Source organism: Pelodiscus sinensis, chromosome 1 (assembly GCF_052426305.1).
Source record: "Pelodiscus sinensis isolate ZL-2025 chromosome 1, ASM5242630v1, whole genome shotgun sequence".
NCBI classification, from domain to species: Eukaryota; Metazoa; Chordata; order Testudines; family Trionychidae; genus Pelodiscus; species Pelodiscus sinensis.
Genome location: NC_143052.1, coordinates 210,136,542 through 210,160,117, shown reverse-complemented (window position 1 = coordinate 210,160,117; position 23,576 = coordinate 210,136,542). Strand labels below are relative to the sequence as shown.

At 42.5% G+C, this 23,576-nt stretch overlaps 1 protein-coding gene across 1 annotated transcript in view; it reads left to right on the top strand.

The window, feature by feature from the left end:
- Nucleotides 1-20,061, top strand: part of PDK3 (pyruvate dehydrogenase kinase 3) — a 73,812-nt gene extending 53,751 nt beyond the window's left edge. Inside the window, exons 6-11 of the mRNA XM_075913292.2 lie at nucleotides 3,636-3,713; nucleotides 5,059-5,135; nucleotides 6,811-6,912; nucleotides 7,173-7,283; nucleotides 15,801-15,914; nucleotides 19,129-20,061. Of these exons, the coding sequence (XP_075769407.1) occupies nucleotides 3,636-3,713; nucleotides 5,059-5,135; nucleotides 6,811-6,912; nucleotides 7,173-7,283; nucleotides 15,801-15,914; nucleotides 19,129-19,272 (626 nt within the window). The 3' untranslated portion in view covers nucleotides 19,273-20,061. The remainder of the gene's footprint in view (nucleotides 1-3,635; nucleotides 3,714-5,058; nucleotides 5,136-6,810; nucleotides 6,913-7,172; nucleotides 7,284-15,800; nucleotides 15,915-19,128) is intronic.
- Nucleotides 20,062-23,576: the final 3,515 nt, after the last annotated feature.

Genomic DNA, 23,576 nt, shown 5'->3' with positions numbered 1-23,576 from the left:
AAGGGTTCTCTACAAAATAAAAATAATGGGGAAAAATAGTCTTAAATTTTTTCTTTAAGGGAGAAAAGATAAGAAAAAGGGGGAAATTATGACTAGAATTACAATTAGGAGCTAGACGTAATGACCCTGATGACTGTGAATAGCTCTGTCTAGCCAGGGGAAGTTGAGAAGGATCAGAAGGGGATTAGTGTGCATGTCTGACTTGCCTTGTGGTAGAACATGAGGGGAGACAGCACATGTGGCATGCTAATGGACGCTGCTACTTAAGTTCGCCAGTCAGCAGGGCAAGCATGAAAGCACTCCTACAATGGAATACCTCCATAGCGACACATGTCAAAGACCCATTGTTACAGCATAAGGTGAGTAATTTCTTTATACTTCATCCACACCCAACTTCACTGCACCTTTCAGTTAGTCAACAAGGAGACATCTTGATACAAAGATGTCCAGGACATTTTGATTTACAATAGACAAGTCTCTACAAGAAGAGTTTTATGTGGCTAAGTAGGAAAAAAATATCACTGTCTGAGCGGAACAGTGTTCCCTCTCCCTTTTGGAGTTTGATGTTCCTATGATTTTGGAACATCAGACTTTCATTAGAGATTAGTAGTCTGTTAGCTCTGTAAGAGTTCACCTTGCAAATGTAAAAGCTTACCATCCACCGATACATCCACGCTATTTTATCATACCTTACAGTGACTAGGATCCTTGAGGGCTTAATGCTTGTGTTCTCATCAATATATGTGAATATCCTTGCTCCTGGGATCTGAATGTGGTTTTAGGTGGGTTGATTTTGGGTGTGAGACTGAGAAGAGAGGGTTTGGCTTTTGAACCATTAGCATCATGGTCTTTACACTGTCTATGAAAATATCATTCTTAGTCGTGATTATATCAGTTTACAGGAAAAATACAAACATTCATGGCTGACCCACTATAAACTGTTTTTCACAAGGATAGGGTATCTGTTAGACCTCCAAAACTGTTCACATAAATGGTTTTTCTTTTACTCTAGTGGCGGTAATACTCTCTGAACATACTAAGAGCAGTATCTTTCTACCTAGATAGAATTAAAACAGTTAAGGGGAACCTTTTTTGGTTGTGGGCCCACTGATCCACACACAAATCATTCAGGGACCTCTCACAAGTGAAAAGCAGGGCGACTGGAGCACCAGCACAGGTTCCTCAATGCTGAAGGGGGGACCCTGAGCCTTGGGGGTTGGAATCAGACAAGCTGAGGGCTGCATCTGGCTCTCCAGGCCTTAGGTTTCCCACCTTTGTATTAAAGACTTCAGGATCTCACCTAGATTGTTTATTGCCTTTGCAGAAGAGATTCCAGGACAGGCTATGTGATCCAAAGATTATCTAAATAGATATCTGATTTTATTAACATATTATTGGTTAGCTAGATTAGAGTCTCTTGGTCAAGTTAAAACTCACTCCACAGGCTCCTACAGGTTCTTTTAGAAATGTCCTTGTTTCTGAAACTTGTAGAGAAGCCAACTGGAGTTCTGTGCATGCATTCCTTAGTCATTATTCCCCTGTTCAGATAAATAGAACATTTTGGCAGAGCTATATTACAATTGCTATTTAAATAGATTATGAGCATTCACATCTTAGCATCAGGTAACCATTCGAAAGTCACCAAGAGTGGAAAGAAAGTAAATGCGTGTATGTGTTGGAGGGGGGGAGGGAAGGGGAGAGTGAGTGGGTGTAGACAAACAAGATGCCTTACGTAACTCTGGTTCTTTGACGTGTGTTATTCATACATATCCTGTGATCTACCCTCCTTCCCTACTGGCACAGAGTTTTCACACCCGCGTTTTGTTTTGGCTGAGGAAGTAAAAGGCAGTTGTCCCTTTCCTGTCCTTTTATGCTGTTGGGTATGGGGGCTGAGGCACACAGGGTGTAGGCATGAACCAGTGGAGGCTGCTGGCTAAAAGATCCCCATATGCACCCATGGCAATACATATGGACACCACATCTCAAAGAACCACAATTATTGTAAGGTAAATAATCTCTTTTTCCTGTAACAAAGGGATGTGAAGAAAAAAAATTGTCATCTTGGCCCATCTTAAAATAATAAGAACAAACCTCAAATTATATTACCTACTATAGAAAAATCAAGCAATGTACAAACTGCATTAAGATTTTTAAATGCTGTTCTAACCCAAAGGAGAATTTTGCAAGTTATTTTTTTACTTCTGTTAAAAAGGAAATCCTGATGCAGCCGTACTTGTGGAGGCACTACTAGCCGAACATGCTATTGCTGTACCATAGTAAGGCTAAAGGTATACCACTGGCTGTGAATTTGGAGTCATTTAGAGACAGGATCCCAGGGATAAACCCTATCTAAATTCCCTCAATGAGGAGTTTACTTATCAAATTACTCTATATCCCACTTGCATAATTATATTGCCTTGAAAATTGCCTTGAAAATTCCACTACAGAGGCTGGGCTTGGGGGAGAGTGGGGAGGAGAACACGCTTTGATATGGAAATGTCAGTTAAGCCATTTTAGAACTATTGTCAGATTGTACTCATCTTTGTGAGTATTCTTATTCTTCTGTGAACATCCCATTGAGATTAATGATCATCTTCACACCTTTGCAATCCTTTTGTGTTGTAGAGTGAACCTCCTTCACTCTAACCTAGCCCCCCAAATTGGAGTACAAACTTTGGAGCTTCCCTCCATTCTCTTTTACTGATTGTAGGTGGTATATATGCTCCTTATTGTCCCCCTCGTCCTTCTTCCAAGTTACTCCAATTCTACTTCCTACTTACTGGAGGTAGGAAGGGACCATGAGGGGAGAAGAACTAGTAGTTGGATGGCAACAAGGTATTCTCAGGAAGCATTTGTACTCCCCCATTACAGGTGCCCTGCATCCATTACCCCCTCACTATCGCCACTTACTGAAAAAACAAGGGAAGTTTATAATTCAAGTTTATCAAATTAAGGTTGGCCTGTAGTGCCTTAGAACCTTCCAATGTGTCAAAATACACCTGTACTTAAATCTTTTAAATTCAGGGTTACAGTACGCACTGCCCCACCCTGAAACCTGGATTGTGCCCAGTTTGAGCCCCGATCTCCCCAGCCATATGTTGTAGCACTCTGTCCTTCCAGAGGATTTGAAGCATTGTGGCAACATAGAATGTGGATATAGTAGGAGAAACTATCTGCACTAAATAACAAAATTGAGGGCAGGTTTAATGAACAGCAGCTATCTCACACACAACTACTTTAACCTACTCTGCTTAAACCATCCCAGAGTTGCCAGATCTTATAACTTGGCCCTTGACCTAAAGATTATTTTCCCCTATTAAGTTTGCTATCAGATTACTATAAATAAATATCCAAGCAAGATGACTGTTGTGAGCGTCTACTTGCATAACCCATATGACTCAAAACTTGTGATAGTAAATCTGTTTAAGATAATTTGCCCTTTTTTGGGTTATGCAGATGTAAATATACACAACTAATATGAAAATGTGCATTAATTTCAGGTTTTTAGACTAATTTTCTAAAAATGTAGGTATCTGATTGCAGTCTTGTTATTCTGAGATGTTGAATGAATATTGCTAATCTTTTTGAATACATGTAAAATTCAGAATAAAGTATGCTGTTTTATTCTTTCACAGATGCTTATGAAACAGCTAAGATGTTGTGTGAGCAGTACTATCTGGTTGCACCAGAGTTGGAAGTTGAAGAATTCAATGGTAATAGGAAGTTTATTTTATTTTTAAGTGCTGTAGGAAATTCTGGAGGGAATGGGAAAATAAAATATTAGCAAATAGAAAAAGTATACTTGCTAACTTGTTTAGTCCAGAGATAAGTTTTTAAATTATTAATTTCTGCAGGACACCGATCATATAGAGAGAGGTGTCTTTCCTTGCCCTCCTAATTATTTGGCCTTCTAAGGCAATAAAAATATTAATTAGTCATATAAAACTACTCCAGAGGTAAGAGCACCCTAACATGCAGGAACATTTGTAGAACCCTGTGTGGATGCACAATTTTGTATCTGCATCTGTATCTGCAAAAACAAGCACCACACATCTACATCTGTGGATGTGGATACCTGCAGATATAAAGCAGTATCCATGGATTTGCAGGGCTCTAAGTAAGGATGTTAAATATTGGTTAATTTACTAGTTGAATAGTTAATGGAATTTCCATCGTCTGCTCGACTAGTCGATAGGCACTTCCGCATTCCTCCTTTGAAATGTACAAGAGACCTTAGAGGTCTCTTGTACATTTCAAAGGAGGAATGTGGAACTCCACGTGCATCCCTGGGCCAGCAGGAAGTCCCGCTGACTCTGGGCTACACAAGAGCGCTTACCATTTGAAATGTACAAGAGCCCCAGGGGCTCTTGTACATTTCAAAGTGGAAGTACCCACGTGGAGCCCAGAGGCAGTGGGATTTCCCGCTGGCCCCGGGCTGCATGCAGAGTGCCAACTTTGAAATATACAAGAGTCCCCAGTGGGGGCTCTTGTTCATTTTAAAGCAGAAGCGCCCGCATGGAGCCTGGGGTCCCCCACTGACCCTGGGCTCCATGCGGGCGCTTCTGCTTTGAAGTACTCGCTCTTTCCCTCCTTTCCCCCCTTCCCCCTGCCTTTGCTGCCTCTCTTTGCTAGAGGCAGCAAAGGGGGAGGGGGAAGTGACTAGTTGGCTTGACTACCTGATGAGCGTTTGATATCTGATAGTCGACTAGTCCCTAACATCCTTCTCTCTAAGCATTTGTTCAGTATGTGATACTGAGGGAAAAGAGCTCACGCTGAATCAGATATTGCTTCTAGTAGCTGCCTTTGCTTTCCTTAGCATTATCTTTTGTAGGTAATTACCAGGCAAAATTCTACTTACCTTCTGATATAACTGCATTCTGTATTTAACTCAGAAGTATGTTTTCAAGATCCGCTATTACATGCTTGGAAAGAGAGAGCATAGTTTTGAAGTTGACTTTGTTACAAATTATGATTACTACAGTCGATGGAGTGAATTGTGATACCACATGGGGAATATTTTGAAAAAAGCTTCTTAACTAATGATTTATTTATTTCTAGCTAAAGCTCCAAACAAGACTATTCAAGTAGTCTATGTACCCTCACATCTGTTTCATATGCTGTTTGAGTTGTTCAAGGTAGGTAAGATTTATTAATACTCGAATTGTAGTAGTCATTGTAATTGTATGTTGTAGTTAAGGTTCTTCTTAGCCAGAATATTTGCAAAAATCATTGTTCCTGATGTTTTCATGCTTTTTGTTTTTGAAACTTTGGGGTGATGTGATCAAAGTTAGTCCTTGAGCCCTTCCCTAATGTGCACTCTTTAAACATTCATTTACTCTCCAGAAATGGTTGTACTCTCTTCTGCGTTTGGTTAACTCAAAATAACTTGTGATAAAATTTCTAACACTGACCATGGTGCAGTACAAGACCTTATTTTGCTCAGGCTTTTTGTTTTATTGGATGGAAAAGGCTTGGATATTTAAGTGGGTGCTAGCGTTCATCTTGAGAGATGTTAGTTTTCTTTTTGAATAGTGACTTTAAAAAAATTGTTTACTAATTTTCAGAATACAGGCAGTCCCCGGGTTACGTACAATATAGGGACTGTAGGTTTGTTCTTAAGTTGAATCTGTATGTAAGTCGGAACTGGCGTCAGCCACTGCTGAAACTGATCAGTTTCAACTGCGGCTGAATCTGGATGCCAGTTCTGACTTACATACAGATACAACTTAAGAAACCCAGGCGTCCCCAAGTCAGCTGCTGCTGAAACTGATCAGGGGCTGATTCCAGGAAGCCTGGGGCAGAGCAACTCTGCCTGGGGCTTCCTGTAGTCAGCCGCTGGTCAGTTTCAGCAGCAGCTGACTTGGGGACGCCTGGGGCAGAGCAGCTGGGGTGCTGCTGGGTTGCTCCAGTAGCGCGGCTCCTCCGTGCTACTGGAGCAACCCAGCAGCACCCCAGCTGCTCTGCCCCAGGCATCCTGATTCAGCCGCTGCTGAAACTGACCCCCAGCTGCTCTACCCCAGGGGTAGGCAAGAAAAGCCTGGTCTGCTGGGGGGGGGGGGGCACTAGCTGCACCCCCCCCTCCCCCGCAGACCAGGGAGACGGGGGTGGCGGGACCGCCCAAGTCCTCCACGGCTTTGCTCCGTCTCCCTGGTCTGCTGACCTGGGAGACCCGGAGCAAAGACGCGGAGCACGACTGCAGCAGGACAGTCCAGGCGCGCCGCGGCTGTCCCGCTGCGGGTGTGCTCTGCGGCTTTGCTCCTGTCCCCCTGGTCTGCTAGGGGGGTCCAGCAAAGCCGCTGGACCCCCCCCCCCCCCCCAGCAGACCAGGGACACCAGAGCAAAGCCGCCGCCTGGGCTGTGTTGTTGTTGTTTTTGTTTTTGTTTTTGGTGGTTTGTATGGTGTTGGTTCTTTTTGGGGGGGGAGGGTTGGTCTTTCTCCCAGTTCCAAATGAGGGGTATGGTTGATTAGTAAGTTTGTAACTCTGGTATTCATAACTCTGATGTTCTGCTGTATTGTCTTGTGCTTTCTGGCATTGTGTTCAACAGAGATATTCAGTTAATTTCAGTGAAGTATTACAATATAAAAATGTAATAATTTGACATTTGACTTGCTGGCAAGCACATCTTCAGTTCACTCAAGTATATATGCTTTTCTGTATTTATATATACAAATTTAGGGCAGTTTTATTCAGAAGATTTTTTTCAGAATAACATAGTGAAAACATATTGATTTGTATATTGTTACCAAAAATATGGTAACATTGAGAGAGACAATAAATCAGAATCTAAAACATACTGTTTTAACTTTAGAACTCAATGAGAGCTACAGTGGAATTACATGAAGGTAGGAAAGAAGGCTATCCATCAATTAAAACATTAGTCACTTTGGGAAAAGAAGATCTATCCATAAAGGTAAACTAATAATATTTTTAACCTATTGAGCTGATTTTCAAAGAAATACTCATGTTAGTAATGTTTTCAAGAAATTGATCTTTAATTTTGCAAACACTAAACTATGTACTCCATATAGGTTCTTGCACTCATTCAATTTGCATCAGTGTTTATATAAGTGATTTACATCATGCTTTGTTTGTTTGATGATATGAATTTTCTGTTTCTGAGCAGATAAGAGTTTAAGTAAACCTTGATAATTTTTTTTTTTTTTTGTGTAGATAAGTGATCAGGGAGGTGGCGTCCCTCTGAGAAAAATAGATCGACTGTTTAACTACATGTACTCAACAGCACCTAGGCCTAGTTTGGAGCCAACCAGAGCTGCACCTTTGGTAAGTATCTGTAGGTCAGGGTAAAATATTTTTTTCAGAATGTAAATGCAGTTACATTCTTTAATCTCTCTTCTGGATGATTCTTTTTTTCTACATTAAAATTTCTTGAAGTTTTTTCTATTGCAGAAATTAGGTGTAATCAGTATATCAGTGTAGGCAACACTTACCAGGAGAAAAGAATGCTACTCAGTCTTCACTGTTGTTCATTTTTAGCATCTCATCTTTGGAGTAGGAAATTACTTATTTGAGTGTTGTGAACATTGTATGCTTAGAAATGACTACATGTACAGCATTTTAAAACAGATTAATGTAAAAGATGTTTAGTATTTAAACTAACTAGAATTTAGTTTTTTTCGTACACATGAAATTGTGCCCAATTAGCTGAGCTACTTTTTCAGTGCTATAGCATGAACAGAGCACTGCAGATAAGTAGGAAGTGAGTTTGTATCAATTTTTAAAAAATGACTTTTACATAGGTTTAAATCTGTATTGTGTAAAAATCAAATCAAAACATTTGTAATGTGTTTTGTGTCAGGCTAATTCATTTTAGTGTTTGGTCTTCAGTAGTGACATGTCATTCTGTTCCTCTTCATAGTACCTTCTATGCTAGATCTACAAAAATGTGCAGCACCCAGTAACTTCCATTAAGAACAATGGGAGTTGCTGAATGCCGCATATTTTTCAGATTTGGTCTTTCAGTAATGTATTCCTTGTTACAGGATTTATACATTTTGTTTGTATGGATTACAGGCAGTCCCCGAGTTACGTGGATCCGACTTGCGTCGGATCCCTACTTACGAACGGGGCTTTTCTCGCCGCGGAGGACGCGGGCGGCGGGACTGCCCAGACGTGCTGTGGTCCCGCCGCCCGCGTCCTCCGCGGCAAGAAAAGGTGGTCTGCGTCTCCCTGGTCTGCTGGGGGGCCCCCCCAGCAGACCAGGGAGACGCGGAGCAAAGCCGCAGAGGACGTGGGCAGTGGGACCGCGGCGCGTCTCGGCGGTCCCACCGCTCGCGTCTCCCTGGTCTGCTGGGGGGGCAGGAGGGGGGCGGCGCAGCTAGTGCACTCTATTCTCCCCCCCCCCCCAGCAGGCCAGGCTTTTCTCGCCGACGCCTGGCGTAGAGCAGCTGGGGGGCTGCCGGGTTGGTCCCACAGCGCCGAGATGCAGCGCTACTGGACCAACCCAGCACCATCCCAGCTGCTCTGCCCCAGGCGTCCCCAAGTTAGCAACTGCTGAAGAAACTGTGGCTGACTACAGGAAGCCCGAGGCAGAGCTCGCCACCAAGAAAGAGCCCAGTCCGTCCAGTAAAAAAATTCAGAAAATACCATGTGAAATGTCCGATATTTTCTGTTTTTCCTGGCTCAGGTGTCTGCCGGAACACGCAGAGCTTGGGCTGGCTGAGACAGGGGGAGGATGGAGCATCCCAGGCAGACTTTTAAAAATGTCCGCCTTAAAAGGGCAATGCCTGCTCTGTTCTTAAGAGGGCAACCTTTGGGGGGAGGGGGATTTTTCCCCTGGAGTACCAGCATCTTTTTTAAAAAACAGTGGTCCTGGGAATTAAAGGGGCCATGACTGTTCACTGTTTTTCGGCCCTGGTCAGTTCCTTTTTTGTTCGTTTGGGTTTGTTTGTTTGGTGTGTGTGTGTGGGGGGGGGAGGGTTTGTTTGTTTGTTTTTTTCTCAACAAGTTTTGCTGCTATTTTGGAGGGAGAGAGGCGTGAGGGTTTCTCAACAATCAAAAAGGGGATGTGATGCCGAAAAGTTTGGGAATCACTGGACTAGAATATATAAGAGACTGAATGTTCAATGAGCATTTTGGTCCTTTTCTTGTGCTTTTGGTTTCCCTTTCTTGTTGTTTTGCTGTAGGTCAGACTTTTTGTTCATTATTGTTCATTACTTTGTAAGAGCATAGTTTTCGAGTACTTTCTTGCAGTCTGCTTTCTTGCTGTGGATAGTCTTTGCCAATATAGAGGGACTCAAACATACAACATGTATGGTGATTCTCAGCCTCAGCTGGAACTCCTAGACTTAGGTTTTTGAATAGCAATGATTCATCACAGGATGGTAGGGGGAGGACTAAAACAGGGATCCTGCCTTCTTGCGTCATAGAAAACCTGTTTAGACTCCCTTAGTTTTGTATCTCACTGTGCTGTTCACCAAGGCCTTTATAGTCTCTTGCGGCAGTGCTGTTGGCATTGTATCCTGGGCTTTAGGCCCTTCTCTCCGGCCTGATAGGAACTGAGGTCGGTCTTGGACATCTATGTGAAATTGGGCTCAGCTAGCTCTGTTCCTTTCTCTCCTTTGCTGCTTTCTGTACTCTTCTTATCAGTCTTGAAATGATGGGCCAATTTTGGCTCATCAGCTCACCCGTGTTCCCTATAAGCAGTGTGCTTAGGTGTCCACCCAGGAGAGATTGAGATGCCTCCCAGCTGATGAGCAGAGCGCTCACAGCCACCAGCATGTGTTTCCACTGGTGGTGCATGTCCGCATGTGCCTTGGTACACAACAAAATTTGTTCTGCACATGAATGGAAAAAATTGGAGGGAACACTGCTCACCTACCCACTGTTCTATCCTCCTGATTGGGGTAATTGATGGTGAGGAGAGTGCAAGCTCACCCAGTAACTCTCCTCACTCTGGAACAGGGGCTGGAAGCTAGGGTCTGCAGGTAAAAACTCGTTCCACCATCTGCAGTGAGAGAAAAGACTGCTAGTATGATAACCCTTATTTCTATAAGCTAGGGTCATGATAGGGTCTCTTGACTTGTCTCATGTGTAACTGGGGATCTTAGTCTTAGTGTGTAATCATTTCAAGCCTATGAATGTGAGGAGTCTGTCTTTCAAGTAGTGTGTGGCTTATATTGAGGCCTTAACGTTCAGGAGGAGAGCTCTTTTACATTTTTTTGATGAATGTGCAACCATTGCAAAAACTGTCTATTACTGTTTTGTGTATAATATTAAAAAAGAAATTCCTGCAGGATGACAGAGTGACATCACATTACTTTGCGTCCCACCTGCTTCCTCCCTCCTCTCCCAGCACAAGCCTGACCTCGCTGCTTCCCCTCGCCACTTGGAATTGCTATTTTAAACCAACCCCCTCCTCCATTTTCTCCACCCCCACCCCTACCCCACAGGGCTTTCAATGCCAAGAACCACGGAACAGTAACTGGCAGACCCACATCAGAGCCGTGAAAGCCCAGGAGTGAGGGGGCAGGCGCTAGGAGTGCAGCTCCCAGCCAGGCTTATGTGCCAGCAGTGGCCTTTTGGGGTCTCTCCAACCGTCAGGCTCTTGGGGAGCTAGAACACAGTGCCTGACTGCCCGGAATCTGGCTGCCCCCCTGGAGACTCACCCTCTCCCCAGCAGCTGTACTTACCACAGCTGCTAGAGCACCCCTGAGCCATCTGGGGGAGCTGCTGCACTGACTTGTCTCCTCCTTGTCTTCCGCTCCCAGCGGGCAGCTGGGCAGCCCTGGGCTGTATGACGGAGGTAGGGAGAGAAAGGGCCCTGGCTGGCGGAAGGGAGGAAGAAAGGACCCTGGCTCGGGGAGGGAAAAAGGACCCTGGCTTGTGGGGTGAGAAGGAGGAGGGAGAAGGGGCAAGCGGGCAAGCGACCAAGGAGCTTGCGAACAGTTTGTGCTGTGATTGGCAGGTGGAAACTGTTGGCTTCTAATTAAAGTTTGAATTCTAGAAGCCTCTGCTGATTGGCTGAGCCTTGGTAGGGGGAGGGGCTTTATAAGGCAGTGGGTAAGCGACCAAGGAGCTTGCAACAGGTGAGTGCTAACAGGGAGTTTTGAGAGGGAGTTTGGAAGAGGAGAGGGAAGGGCGGGAGGTTCTCTTGCCTTTCTTTTTAAATTCCTTTTCCAGGACAGCAGTGATGGTTGGTGATGGGTCTGCTGTTGTTACCTGCACAGCGTGTGCCATGTTTGTCTTCCTCCCCGAAGAAAGAACGGATTCCATCTGCACCAAGTGCAAGCTGGTCGACATTTTGGAAGAAAAAATTAGAGGACTGGAGGCCCAAGTGTTGACCCTACGCTTGATCAGAGAGGATGAAGACTTCCTCGATAGAAGGCAGCATTTAATCTTTCAAGAACGGCAGGCAGAAGAGCCAGAGAGGGCAGTACGTGACCAAGAAGAGAACTGGCAGCATGTAACTTCTAGAAGGGGAAAAAGGCCAGCACGGGAATCCCCCGATGCTATAGAGGTAAGCAATCGCTTTCAAGCTCTCTCCACAGGCTCTGCAGTGCTGAAAGCTCTGGAAGGGACCTCACAAGGAAGAAACCAGAAGGGAACACCATCTACTGGAAGGCATGGGATGCGTAGCTCTATGGATGGGGGTTCCACGGCCACCACCTCCAAAAACGAAACGACGGGTGGTGGTGGTCGGGGACTCCCTCCTAAGAGGGACTGAGCCATCCCTCTGCCGTCCGGACCTGGAATCTCGAGAGGTGTGCTGCTTACTGGGAGCTCGCATTCAGGATGTCACTGAGAGGCTTACCAAGCTGATCAAACCTTCGGATCGCTACCCCTTCCTGCTTCTCCACATGGGAACTAATGATACGGTCAAGAATGATCTTGAGCGTGTTACTGCGGATTATGTTGTGCTGGGAAGAAGGATCCAAGAATTCAGAGCGCAAGTGGTGTTCTCGTCCATCCTCCCTGTTGAAGGGAAAGGACTGGGCAGGGATCCTCGAACTGAGGACGTAAATGCGTGGTTGCACAGATGGTGTCGCAGAGAGGGCTTTGGTTTCTTCGACCATGGGACTCTGTTCCGGGCACAAGGATTGTTAGGAAGAGATGGGATCCACCTAACGAAGAGAGGAAGGAGCATCTTCGTGGGCAGGCTTACAAACCTAGTGAGGAGGGCTTTAAACTAAGTTCATCGGGGGACAGTGACCAAAATCCTGAGGGGAGTGGGGAAGTCGGATACCGGGAAGAAATGCAGAGAGGAAGGGGCAAGAAAGGAGGACCCATGTTTCAAATGGAGAAGATAGGACGATCAACTGGTTACCTGAAGTGTTTGTACACTAATGCGAGAGGCCTGGGCAACAAACAGGAAGAACTGGAGGCCCTGGCCCAGACCAAGAAATATGATTTAATTGGGATAACAGAGGGATGGCTCGCATGACTGGAGCGCGGTCATGGAAGGGTATAGACTGTTCAGGAACAACAGGCAGGGTAGAAAAGGAGGAGGAGTTGCACTATATGTAAGAGAGCACTACGATTGCTCTGAACTCCAGTATAAAGAGAGAGAAAAACCTGTTGAGAGTCTATGGGTTAAGTTTAAAGGAGCAAACAACAGCATTGATGTTGTGGTTGGTGTTTGCTACAGGCCACCAAATCAGGTGGATGAGGTAGATGAGGCTTTCTTCGGACAACTGAGCGAAGCTTCCAGATCGCAGGCCCTGGTTCTCGTGGGGGACTTTAATCACCCTGACATCTGCTGGGAAACCTATACGGCAGTACACAGGCAATCCAGGAAGTTTTTGGAGAATGTTGGGGATAACTTCTTGACACAGGTGCTGAAGGATTCGATCAGGGGCCGTGCGCAGCTTGACCTTCTGCTCACAAACAGGGAGGAACTAATAGGGGAAGTGGAAGTGGGTGACAACCTGGGAAGCAGTGATCATGAGATAGTAGATTTCAGGATCCTGACCAAAGGAAGAAGAGAGTAGTAAAATACACACCTTGGACTTCAAAAAAGCAGATTCTGAATCCCTCCGAGATCTGATGGACAGAATCCCCTGGGATGTTAACATGAAGGGGAAAGGAGTCCAGGACAGCTGGCAGTATTTTAAAGAAGCCTTATTGAAGGCACAGAAAGAAACCATCCCGACGCGTAGCAAGAGAGGCAAACATGGTAGGAGACCGGACTGGCTTACAGGAGAAATCCTTGGTGAACTTAAGCACAAAAAGGAAGCTTACAAAGAGTGGAAACTTGGACAAATGACCAGGGAGGAGTTTAAAGGTATAGCTCGAGAATGCCAGGGGGTTATCAGGAAGGCAAAAGCGCAAATGGAATTGCGACTGGCTAAGGATGTGAAGGATAACAAGAAAGGTTTCTACAGGCATGTTAACAAGAAGAAGGTGATCAGAGAGGGTGTGCAGATGAAGGAGGTAACCTAGTGACAGATGATGTGGGAAGTACTCAATGCTTTCTTTGCCTCTGTATTCACGGACAAGGTTGGCTCCTGGACTTCTGCGCCAAGTGACGCAAGATGGGATGAAGATGGACAACCTGTGGTGGGTAAAGAACAGGTTAGGAACTATTTAGAAAAGCTAAACGTACATAAATCCATGGGTCCAGACTTAGTGCATCCAAGGGTACTGAGGGAGTTGGCAAATGTCATTGTAGAGCCTTTGGCTATTATCTTTGAAAACTCATGGAGATCGGGAGAAATCCCGGATGACTGGAAAAAGGCAAATGTAGTGCCCATCTTCAAAAAAGGGAAGAAGGGAACTATAGGCCGGTCAGTCTTACCTCGGTTCCTGGAAAAATCATGGAAGGGATCCTTAAGGAATCCATATTGAGGCACTTGGATGAGAGGAAAATGATTGGGAATAATCAGTATGGATTCACAAAGGGCAAGTCGTGCCTGACCAATCTGATTAGCTTCTATGATGAGGTAACTGGCTCGGTGGACATGGGGAAGTCAGTGGATGTTATATACCTTGACTTTAGCAAGGCTTTTGATACGGTCTCCCACAATATTCTTGCCAGCAAGTTAAGGGATTGTGGATTGGATAAATGGACGGTAAGATGGATAGAAGGCCGGGCCCAGCGGGTAGTGATCAATGGCTCGATGTCAGGATGGCGGTCGGTTTCTAGCGGAGTGCCCCAAGGTTCGGTTCTAGGACCGGTTTTGTTCAATATCTTTATTAATGATCTGGATGAGGGGATGGATTGTACCCTCAGCAAGTTTGCGGATGACACTAAGCTGAGGGGGAGAGGTAGATACGCTTAAGGGCAGAGATAGGGTACAGAATGACTTAGACAAATTGGAGGATTGGGCCACAAGAAATCTGATGAGGTTCAACAAGGACAAGTGTAGAGTCCTGCACTTGGGATGGAAGAATTCCAAGCCTAGTTACAAGCTGGGGACCAACCGGTTAAGTAGTATTTCTGCAGAAAAGGACCTGGGGGTTACAGTGGATGAGAAGCTGGATATGAGTCAACAGTGCGCCCTTGTACCCAAGAAGGCTAATGGCATATTAGGTTGCATTAAGAGGAGCATTGCCAGCAGATCCAGAGATGTCATCATTCCCCTTTATTCGGCTTTGGTGAGGCTGCATCTGCAGTATTGTGTCCAGTTCTGGGTCCCCCACTACAAAAAGGATGTGGACGCATTGGAGAGGGTCCAGCGGAGGGCAACCAAAATGATTAGGGGACTGGAGCATATGACTTATGAGGAGAGGCTGAGGGACTTGGGTCTGTTTAGTCTGCAGAAGAGAAGAGTGAGGGGGGATTTGATAGCAGCCTTCAACTTCCTGAAGGGAGGTTCCAAAGAGGATGGAGAGAGGCTGTTCTCAGTAGTGACAGATGGCAGAACAAGGAGCAATGGTCTCAAGTTGTGGTGGAAGAGGTCCAGGTTGGATATTAGGAAAAACTATTTCACTAGGAGGGTGGTAAAGCACTGGAATGGGTTACCTAGGGAGTCTCCATCCCTAGAGGTGTTTAAGTCTCGGCTTGACAAAGCCCTGGCCGGGTTGATTTAGTTGGAATTGGTCCTGCCTAGAGCAGGGGGCTGGACTTGATGACCTTCTGAGGTCTCTTCCAGTTCTATGATTCTATGAAGGTGTCTAGGCTGGTGTGGCTGCAGCCTGGCCCTCCTTGGTGGCTGGCAGGAAGAGCCAGGGTTGCCTTCCCCCCGCCAGGGGTGGGGTTGGTGAGTGCAGTAAGCAGGGGGCACAACCCCCTAATGTATATAATTGAATAAAGTTGCAGTCATTACTTTCACTACATCTCATTTCTGTCCTCCATGGCGATTTGTTGCGACATGCCATCCGCTATCATTGATGTATATTATTAGATCAGCTGAAGTGTGTAGGGCTATGTCTTGCTTTTTCATATTTTAATCGAAGATAATAAACTGCTGTCAGATACTTAGTGCCACTAACAATGAGTGGAATATTGCAGCACAAGCGATCTTACAAAAGAGCTGTAGAGAGCATCATCCTCTTGTTTTCTGGGGACTACTTACTGTTTGATCTGCTAAAATAATTGTGTAGTTCAGAAAGTAATAGCAAGCATGTGCTAGTCTACTAAAGATTTAGTCTTTATTTTTGTATGTTGCCAAAACATACTGCTGCTGTTAGTAATTTTTCTCGTTTCATATTTAAGCGAGTAAATTTTATGGAGGCAGGCTGCAATATGTTATATAGACTGGGGAGCAAAAGAAAGTCTGATGGGCAAATGGATGCAAATATAGTAATTGGTGTTCTTTAATCTTCTTTTGATAAATAATTATAGCTGCTACAGAATATTGATTTTTATCTCACCACAAGTTTTTTTGTTTTGTTTTATAGGCTGGATTTGGGTATGGTTTGCCAATCTCTCGTCTTTATGCGAGATACTTTCAAGGTGATCTCAAACTCTATTCAATGGAAGGCGTGGGTACTGATGCTGTAATTTATTTGAAGGTAACAACTTAATTCCATCATAATTCATTTAATATAATGAATTCTTTTGTCAGGCAAAACAGTCAACTGCTTCTCATTTCACATTCAAAATTTTTCCCTAGTATCTCTACGGTTTTTTTATTTGTATTTTTTGTACTTTATATCAGACAAACAGAATACTTAAAATGGAAGTTATAGATGTTCATTTTTGACCACAGGGTTTGATATTGCATTAGTTTGTTTCCAGTATTTTTTAATCTCTTAATTATTGGGTCTTTGTTTCCTATTCTGATTTTGATCAATATTAAAGTGATGAGATATCAAAGAGCCTCAGGTCATGGCAGGCAGTATTTGTTAATAATTTTGTTGTTTTGTTTTCTAACACTTGTGACTACAATTAAATTGAGAGAACAGGAGTAGAGTGTAAGGATATTAAATTGCGGTTATCTAGCTAATTGTGTACTTGATACAATTTGTATCGATTGCAGAAATAGTCGATAAGTACCGCTTTGCAGAGCTCCAGCGGAGGTAGCTTCTGGAACCAGCTCAAGCCAGGACTCAACAGTCCTGGCTCGTGTTGGCTCATGAGTCAACTGCACTGTGACTCTACATTTTAAATGTAGTAAGAGCCACTGGGCTCTTACTACATTTAAAATTCAGAGGTGCAGCATCCCAAACTAGCGCAAGTGGGACCTGCTTGGTCCCAGCTTGTGCCAAGTCCAGCAGCTTCTGGCTGTGGCCAGCCCAGGCTGCAGCCAACAGGGGCTCCTTGGTGGCAGCAGTCCTGTCCATGGGGGGGCCCCAGCTCCCCCCAGGACTCCTGTGGACAGGGGCTGCTGTCAGAACAGCCTCCCCTATCCCTCCTGCTGCCTCTATCAGAGGCACTTGGAGAGGAAAGGGGGACAGGTGGCACTGCGGAGATGGTGCTGGGGGGAACCGTCTTTTAAGCTGGCTTCCCACAGCACTGTCTCCTGTTTCCCACCCCTCCCCTCGCGCTGACTCTCTCATACAGCCTATGCTTTTTAGGTAGTCAACTATGCACTAGCATCCCTAGTGAAGTGTAGATGGGAGTATAGAATAATGGTAAAGGTTAAAATGTTCAATTTCTGTTCTTTTCTTGTCCTCCTTTTTCCTCACTTTTACTTCTCCTATCTTTGGGCCTCAGCCCTTTAGGATCACCCTTAACCCTTGGCAATGAAGGATAGATAATCATTGTTTTGAATTTACCAAGGATTGATTCTCCATCATTGGCAAGTTTATAAATCAGAATTGGATGTTTTTCTAAAAGATATGTAGTAGGAATTATTTTGGGTAAGTTCTATGGCCTGTGTCATATAGGATGTCAGACTAGCTGATCATATCAGTTCCTTCTGGTCTTGGAATCTGTGGACTCTTGAGAGACATTGGGCACTGCTTTTGGGCAGCTCTTTACACCTAAAAAAGGTGAAAGGCCTGTGTTGCTGCTCTTTGCTCATACATTCAATGTGAAAGACTTACTCAGAATCTCAAATGTGGAGCCTTTGTTGCATATTGATTTATTTGTTCCGATTTTAAAAATATATCTATAGATGCCCATCCAGTGCTCTGGACGTTATCCCGAAAGCCAAAAAAAGTAACAAATACCAATAAAGAGTTACCAATAATATAGCTGCCTCAGGCTGTACCTTCCTCTGCAGTTTTAACAATAAAAGTTTAAAAATACCACCCCAACCTTGAGCTTTACAACATTTCCAGACAACAAATTCCGGGCTCTGGGTAGACAAGTGAGAAATAGCTTCCAAAATAGAGAAATCCTCATGGAGAATGTTCTGCCCACCACATCCTTTCCTGTATATTTAGGGAGTTCATCTTGAGTGTTTCTGCAGGGTTCAACTAAAGCAGTATATCATGGGGTAGGGGGAGAGGCATCTTTCAGGTAGGTAACTAGGCCTCAGATAAATTAGATAAATCTGTGCAACTGTGCTGAGTAAGCATGTGGTAGCAATTCTCCACTAGCTTCAGCTTCTGAGTGTCAACTCAAGATTACAGAGTGTAATGCACTTGACCTGTGTCTACACTTTAGAAACAAAGATACGTTAAGTGTAGCTGGGTCCTCATTGCAGAGAAAGTGAGTAGTTGGGTGAGCTTACCGGCTCAGGAAAATGCAAAGCATAGAAATAACTGCTACCAGTGCATCCAAGAGCATTCCAGGATCTATCAGAAACCCCAATTTATGGACCTGTGTTACAACTGGCAGTTGCAGTCCCTCTTTGAATTCTGCCACCTCTTCCAGCTGCTTCCACTTGACCCACTAACACAATCTCAGACTTGTCTGGATTTTGCACAGCCATTTGGCTGTAGTTCTAGATTCAGATGAATCATGTTAGCTCTACCTCTGGCCTGTGAATAATTGCTTATCAAGTACTTACTCAGTGCAGCTGCACAGACTAGCAGTCTGAAGTACACTGGCTTGAAATAAGCCTTTTGGTTGGATTCAAGCAGTTTGCTTTAAATGCCCTATATTATTTGAGTCTTGGTTACTTACCTGAGAGATTCCTCTCCCCCCATGATGTACTGCTATAGTTCTCAACTAAATTTGCTTACGTTTACTTCATGAAAAGTGATGTCAGTACAAACTAAAATTTCATACAGACAGTGACTTGTTTGTACCACTTTATATACGGGTATGTTGAAATGTATTTATACAATATTTATATTCCAAAGGATTTATTTTATAATTATATGATAAAAATGAGAAAATAAGCAATTTTCCAGTAATGGTGTACTATGACCTTTTTGTATTTTTGTGTGATTTCGTAAACAAGTGGTTTTTAACTGAGGTAAAAATTGGGGATACGCAAGACAAATCAGACTCCTGAAGGGAGTACAGTAGGCTGGAGTCACTGATCTACAGCCATTCCCCTAAAAGGACCCAAAGGGATCTCCTCTAAAACTTTTATTTTTATTGCTTTCTTTTTATTCTCTTTGTAGCTTCCATTTCCTTGGAGATGGGAGCATTTCAAAATGATTTTTTCATGGATTTTTATTGCAATATGGTAAACTTCATTTTTAACTGGGTCACCAGAAGTTTAGTCAAAGTGGCTTCTAAAATTTCATGTGTGGGGCATACATACAATGTTAAATAGTTGAAGCTTTTGTTGGATGCAGAAGTTAGTGTTCACAAAGCATTGGTTATCATGTATAGCACTTTACGTCTCTCAAACAGTTTCTTACCATTGCTCTTATCATTTTATAGGCTCTTTCAAGTGAATCATTTGAAAGACTTCCGGTTTTTAATAAGTCAGCATGGCGACACTACAAGACTACACCTGAAGCTGATGATTGGAGCAATCCTAGCAGTGAACCCAGGGATGCGTCTAAATATAAAGCTAATCGATAATTTACCACCTTTGTCTTTCCCAGAGATGACTACAGCATTCAGTTTAAAGTCTCTGCTTTGTTCCAAAATCCTCTGAACCTTAGTAGCCAGTTACTTCCATACAAAGTCCTATCGGGGCATTTGAAATTGCAAAAATGAAATGATGTATGAGACTTAAAAAAAGCACTAAGCATTTTTGGTGTGTGTGGAGTTATAACAACTTCACCAAAATATGCTTGCTTAGTTTGGTTTTATATTGACAAATGCGATTGCACTGTGATTGCACTTAAGTACACAGCTATATAGTAAAAGGGTATTCTCTTAAAGGCCAGTTTTTATTCTCACATAAAAATCAGCAAAATATTCAATAGCATCTTACACAGCAATATAACAGACAAGTTCTAATGTAGTTCAATATGTGCTTAGAAAATCCACTCTTAGCTGCAGTTTCATATTGCACAGTGTCATTTGTTACATAAAATCCTTTTGGGCTCGTCAGATCTTATAACTAGTGACAATAGAGATGCATAGTTCTTAAAAGGGTTCTGTAGCTTTAAATTGATACTTCCCTATATTCCCAGATCTATTTGTCAAGAGCATCCAAAAATATATAATCTTCTAATGCATTGCAACTTTCACCTCTTAAAATGCACCTTAATGTTTTACTGGATTTGCACAAAATGCTAAATGAAAAATCACATTATTATTATAAGAAAGAGTATAAGGGGTAAGTGCTTCTCTCCATTCTAGGAAGTAACTTCTGTGGATACAGAGGTGAGAGAATAAATTTCATTCATGTTGTTCATTGCCTCTCGGATGCATTTTTGTTTTATTTTTGGTAGCGCATACCAAGAAACTAGACTGCCAGTCATGTAAATGAATTTGCCTTAAGAATGTTAGTCACCTAAAACCTGATTAAATGTAAGACGGTAAATAATTTGCAAAGTTATTTATCTATGTAGCAATAGACAGTAGTCTGGCAATATGAATTTGTGGTATATAGAAAGTTGTTGCACACTGGCTTTTGGAAAGTATTACTGATTTAAATATTATGAAACTGGGAGCATAATAGAAATAATGAAGGATAATTAAAAATAGTAGATGACTGGTAAGAAATTGATGACTTCTTCTGAGGATATAGATTAATTATACAGCGTTCTCTAAAATTGGTTGAGTTACCTACGAATGTCAAGAAGCTATATTATACCAACTTTCCAAATATTGCATCTGATATTTTGGGTCAACAGATTGTACTATAAAGGTTAGGCATTCTGGTAATATCCTAACTACAAAAGTAAAGCTACAATGGGTTATAATGGCAACTGTACTTGAAGGTGCATCCTCAGAATCTGAGGGGTGTTGGTATTTTTTTTAAAGATATTGTAGGATTTTAACAAGACAAAACTTTACAAAAACTCAGCAAAATATCCCTTTTTCCTGTATATTTATTTTGTAAGAATTTGTTAGATAAATAAGAAAAAGGTGAGAAATTCCTGCATATTTTTTTAAAACTTAATTTGAGTTAATGATGTTACTTTGCACTTATATAGAACCCTTTGTCCAAGTATCTCAAAGCAATTATAAGCAATCCGGTCTCTCAGCTCCCCTGTTTTTTATGAATAAACTGAGGAAAAAATAAAGACTGTAGACACATCACATGTATGCATGGAAATTAAGCATCTATAAAATTGTATGCAGGATTGGGGGCTGGTGTTAACCAGTCCCCCATGATTGCAAATTCACATGGTACAGCTGCTATTCACATGGTACAGCTAAATGGTCCATCTGTTACTATGGAAAAATCAAGGTAATTACCGAAAAGTACTTTAAATGACTAGAGATTTAAGTTTAATGGATACATTCAACCAGAAATCTAGTCAGTTAAGGAAAAAAATCTGCTCCTGTCACCTCTTGTACTTTTTACAATGTCCTTATTTTTAAAAAATTGTAATCTTGAAAGTTTGAAAGATTCCCCCCAAAAGATGAAAATGATCATTAGTGTTCCAGGGAAAAGCCATATACATTTTCTTCGCATCCTATTCAGTACTTTAAAACTCATGTATTCTGAAATGGCTAGAGCTGACGATATATTCTTTGATCCTGATCATGTCCTTATGGTTCACAGAAGGGAGATGAGAGCAGATTCTACTCTCTTCTCTTTCTACCAGGCATACCTATTTCCTCTGTTTTCCTGTCATCCTCTAGTCGCTCTTGCTGAGTGCAGGCAGACCCGACTCAGTGTGCTTGATCTTCCTCTCCTTTTCTGCCTTACCTAAGCTACCAGACTACTTACCAATACAAAGCTCGCTTCTGTGCAGGTTTGAACTCTCTAACTTAAGTCATTTCCCTCTGAAGCCCGTTAGCCTGAGGGAGTGGAAAGGAATAGTCAGTAGGGGGAAATTTGGTAGAGAGGAGACTTTCCCAGAAAGACAAAATGTATTTACATTCTGAAAAGTTAAGGTTGATAGATGTTGCAGTGTTGAGTCTAGCTAGTGTATTTACATATTCTGCTCTGATTTATAGGTGTTTTATCCTCTTTTGAATCTTATGGTGCCATTTGCCTTGGTATCCTGTGGAAGTGATTTCAAAAGTTAAATTTTATGTAGCGTAAACATTTATTGCCTATCCATTTCAGATTTATAGCCCTTTAACTTTACTGTATCCCCTTGTCTTGAGTTTCGTACAGAATGCAGTAGATTAGAACAGATATCTTCAGCACTGTGTCATTAACAAAGACAGGGAGACAAAGCTATACATACTGTCTCCCTATATTCTTTTGAAAACTCTCAAACGAATGGGATTAAAGTAGTTAACTTTTTTCTTTCTGGTAAGCATATTCTGGCATGTCTGTCTTGAATTTAGTCTGCTGACTTGTAGCTCAAATACCAAATGTTGATAAGATACTTACTGAAATTTGTTTTTAAAAAAGTCAATCATAAAACCTTGTGCTTCTTGATTCTATTAAATGTCTCAATCTTGGGGGGTTCTCTTAGATTCATTTCTTGGAGATAAAACTTTCAAGGAATACTTAAATACTCAGGTAAGTGTTGTCTGGAGATTTAGTACAGGGTGCTGCCTTTATCTAAGTATTTGCTTAATGACCCAGTATAGTAGCGAGGGAATCTTCTACTGCTGCAGTTTGTGTTATTTTTTTGGATAATATTTTAAATAGAGGCCATAGGGTTTTGTAGTTCCCGTCATACTTTTTGAAGGTGTATGTATGTCCTCTTATAGATCAGTAGCTGGTTGAAAGATAGAATACAAAAAGTAGGAATAAATTATCAGTTTCATAATGCAGAGGTAAATAGAGGGTACTCCAAAGATCTGTAACGGGACCTGTGCTGCTCAGCATACTCAAATGATCTTGGGAAAAGGGTGAACAATGAGGTGGAGAAACTTACAGATGACACACAATTACTCAATGGAATTGGGTCCAAAGCTGACTGCAAAGCGTGGCAAAGTCATCTCACAAGTCTGGGTGACTGGGCAACAAAATGACAGATGAAATTCAGTGTTGATAAATGCAAAATATTGCACATTGGAGAACATACCCCAACTATGCATACAAAATAATGGGGTCTAGATTTTCCTGGCCACCCAAGAAAAGGAATCATGGGGGTCACTGTGGATCTTTCTCTGAGAATATTTGCACTAAGTGCAGCACAATCAAAAAAGCTGACAATATTCATTAAGAAGCATTAGGAAAGGGACAGCTAATAAGACAGAAAATATTATTGCTGCTATATAAATTCATGCTCCCATATCTTAAATACTGCATGCAGATGTGGTCGCCTCATCTCAAAAAAGATGTATTGAAATTTGAAAAGGTTCAGAAAAAGACACCAAAAATGATTAGATGTTTGAAATGGCTGCCATATGAGAAATAATAAAATTGGGACTTTTCATCTTAGGAAGAGACAAGTGAGGAGGGATATAGTAGAGATTTATGAAATCATGAATGTTATGAGAGTCAATAAGGAAGTATTATTTACCCCTTTCACATAACACAAGAGTCAGATGTCATCCAGTGGAATGAATAGGCAGCAAGTTTAAAACAAATATAAGGAAATACTTTTTCTCTCACAACCTAATCAGCCTATGGAACTTCTTGTCAGAGGAATTTGTGAAGCCAAATGTATAACTGAGCTCCAAAGAGAATGGATAAGTTCATGGAGGATAGGTCTATAAATGACTATCAGCAAAAGTGGTTAGAGATGTAGTCCTGTGTGCTGCTTGTTCCTAAACCTCTGACTGCCAGAAGCTGGGACTGAACAACAGGGGAGGGATTACTCAATAAATTTCCATGTTCATTCCCTCTGAGGCAT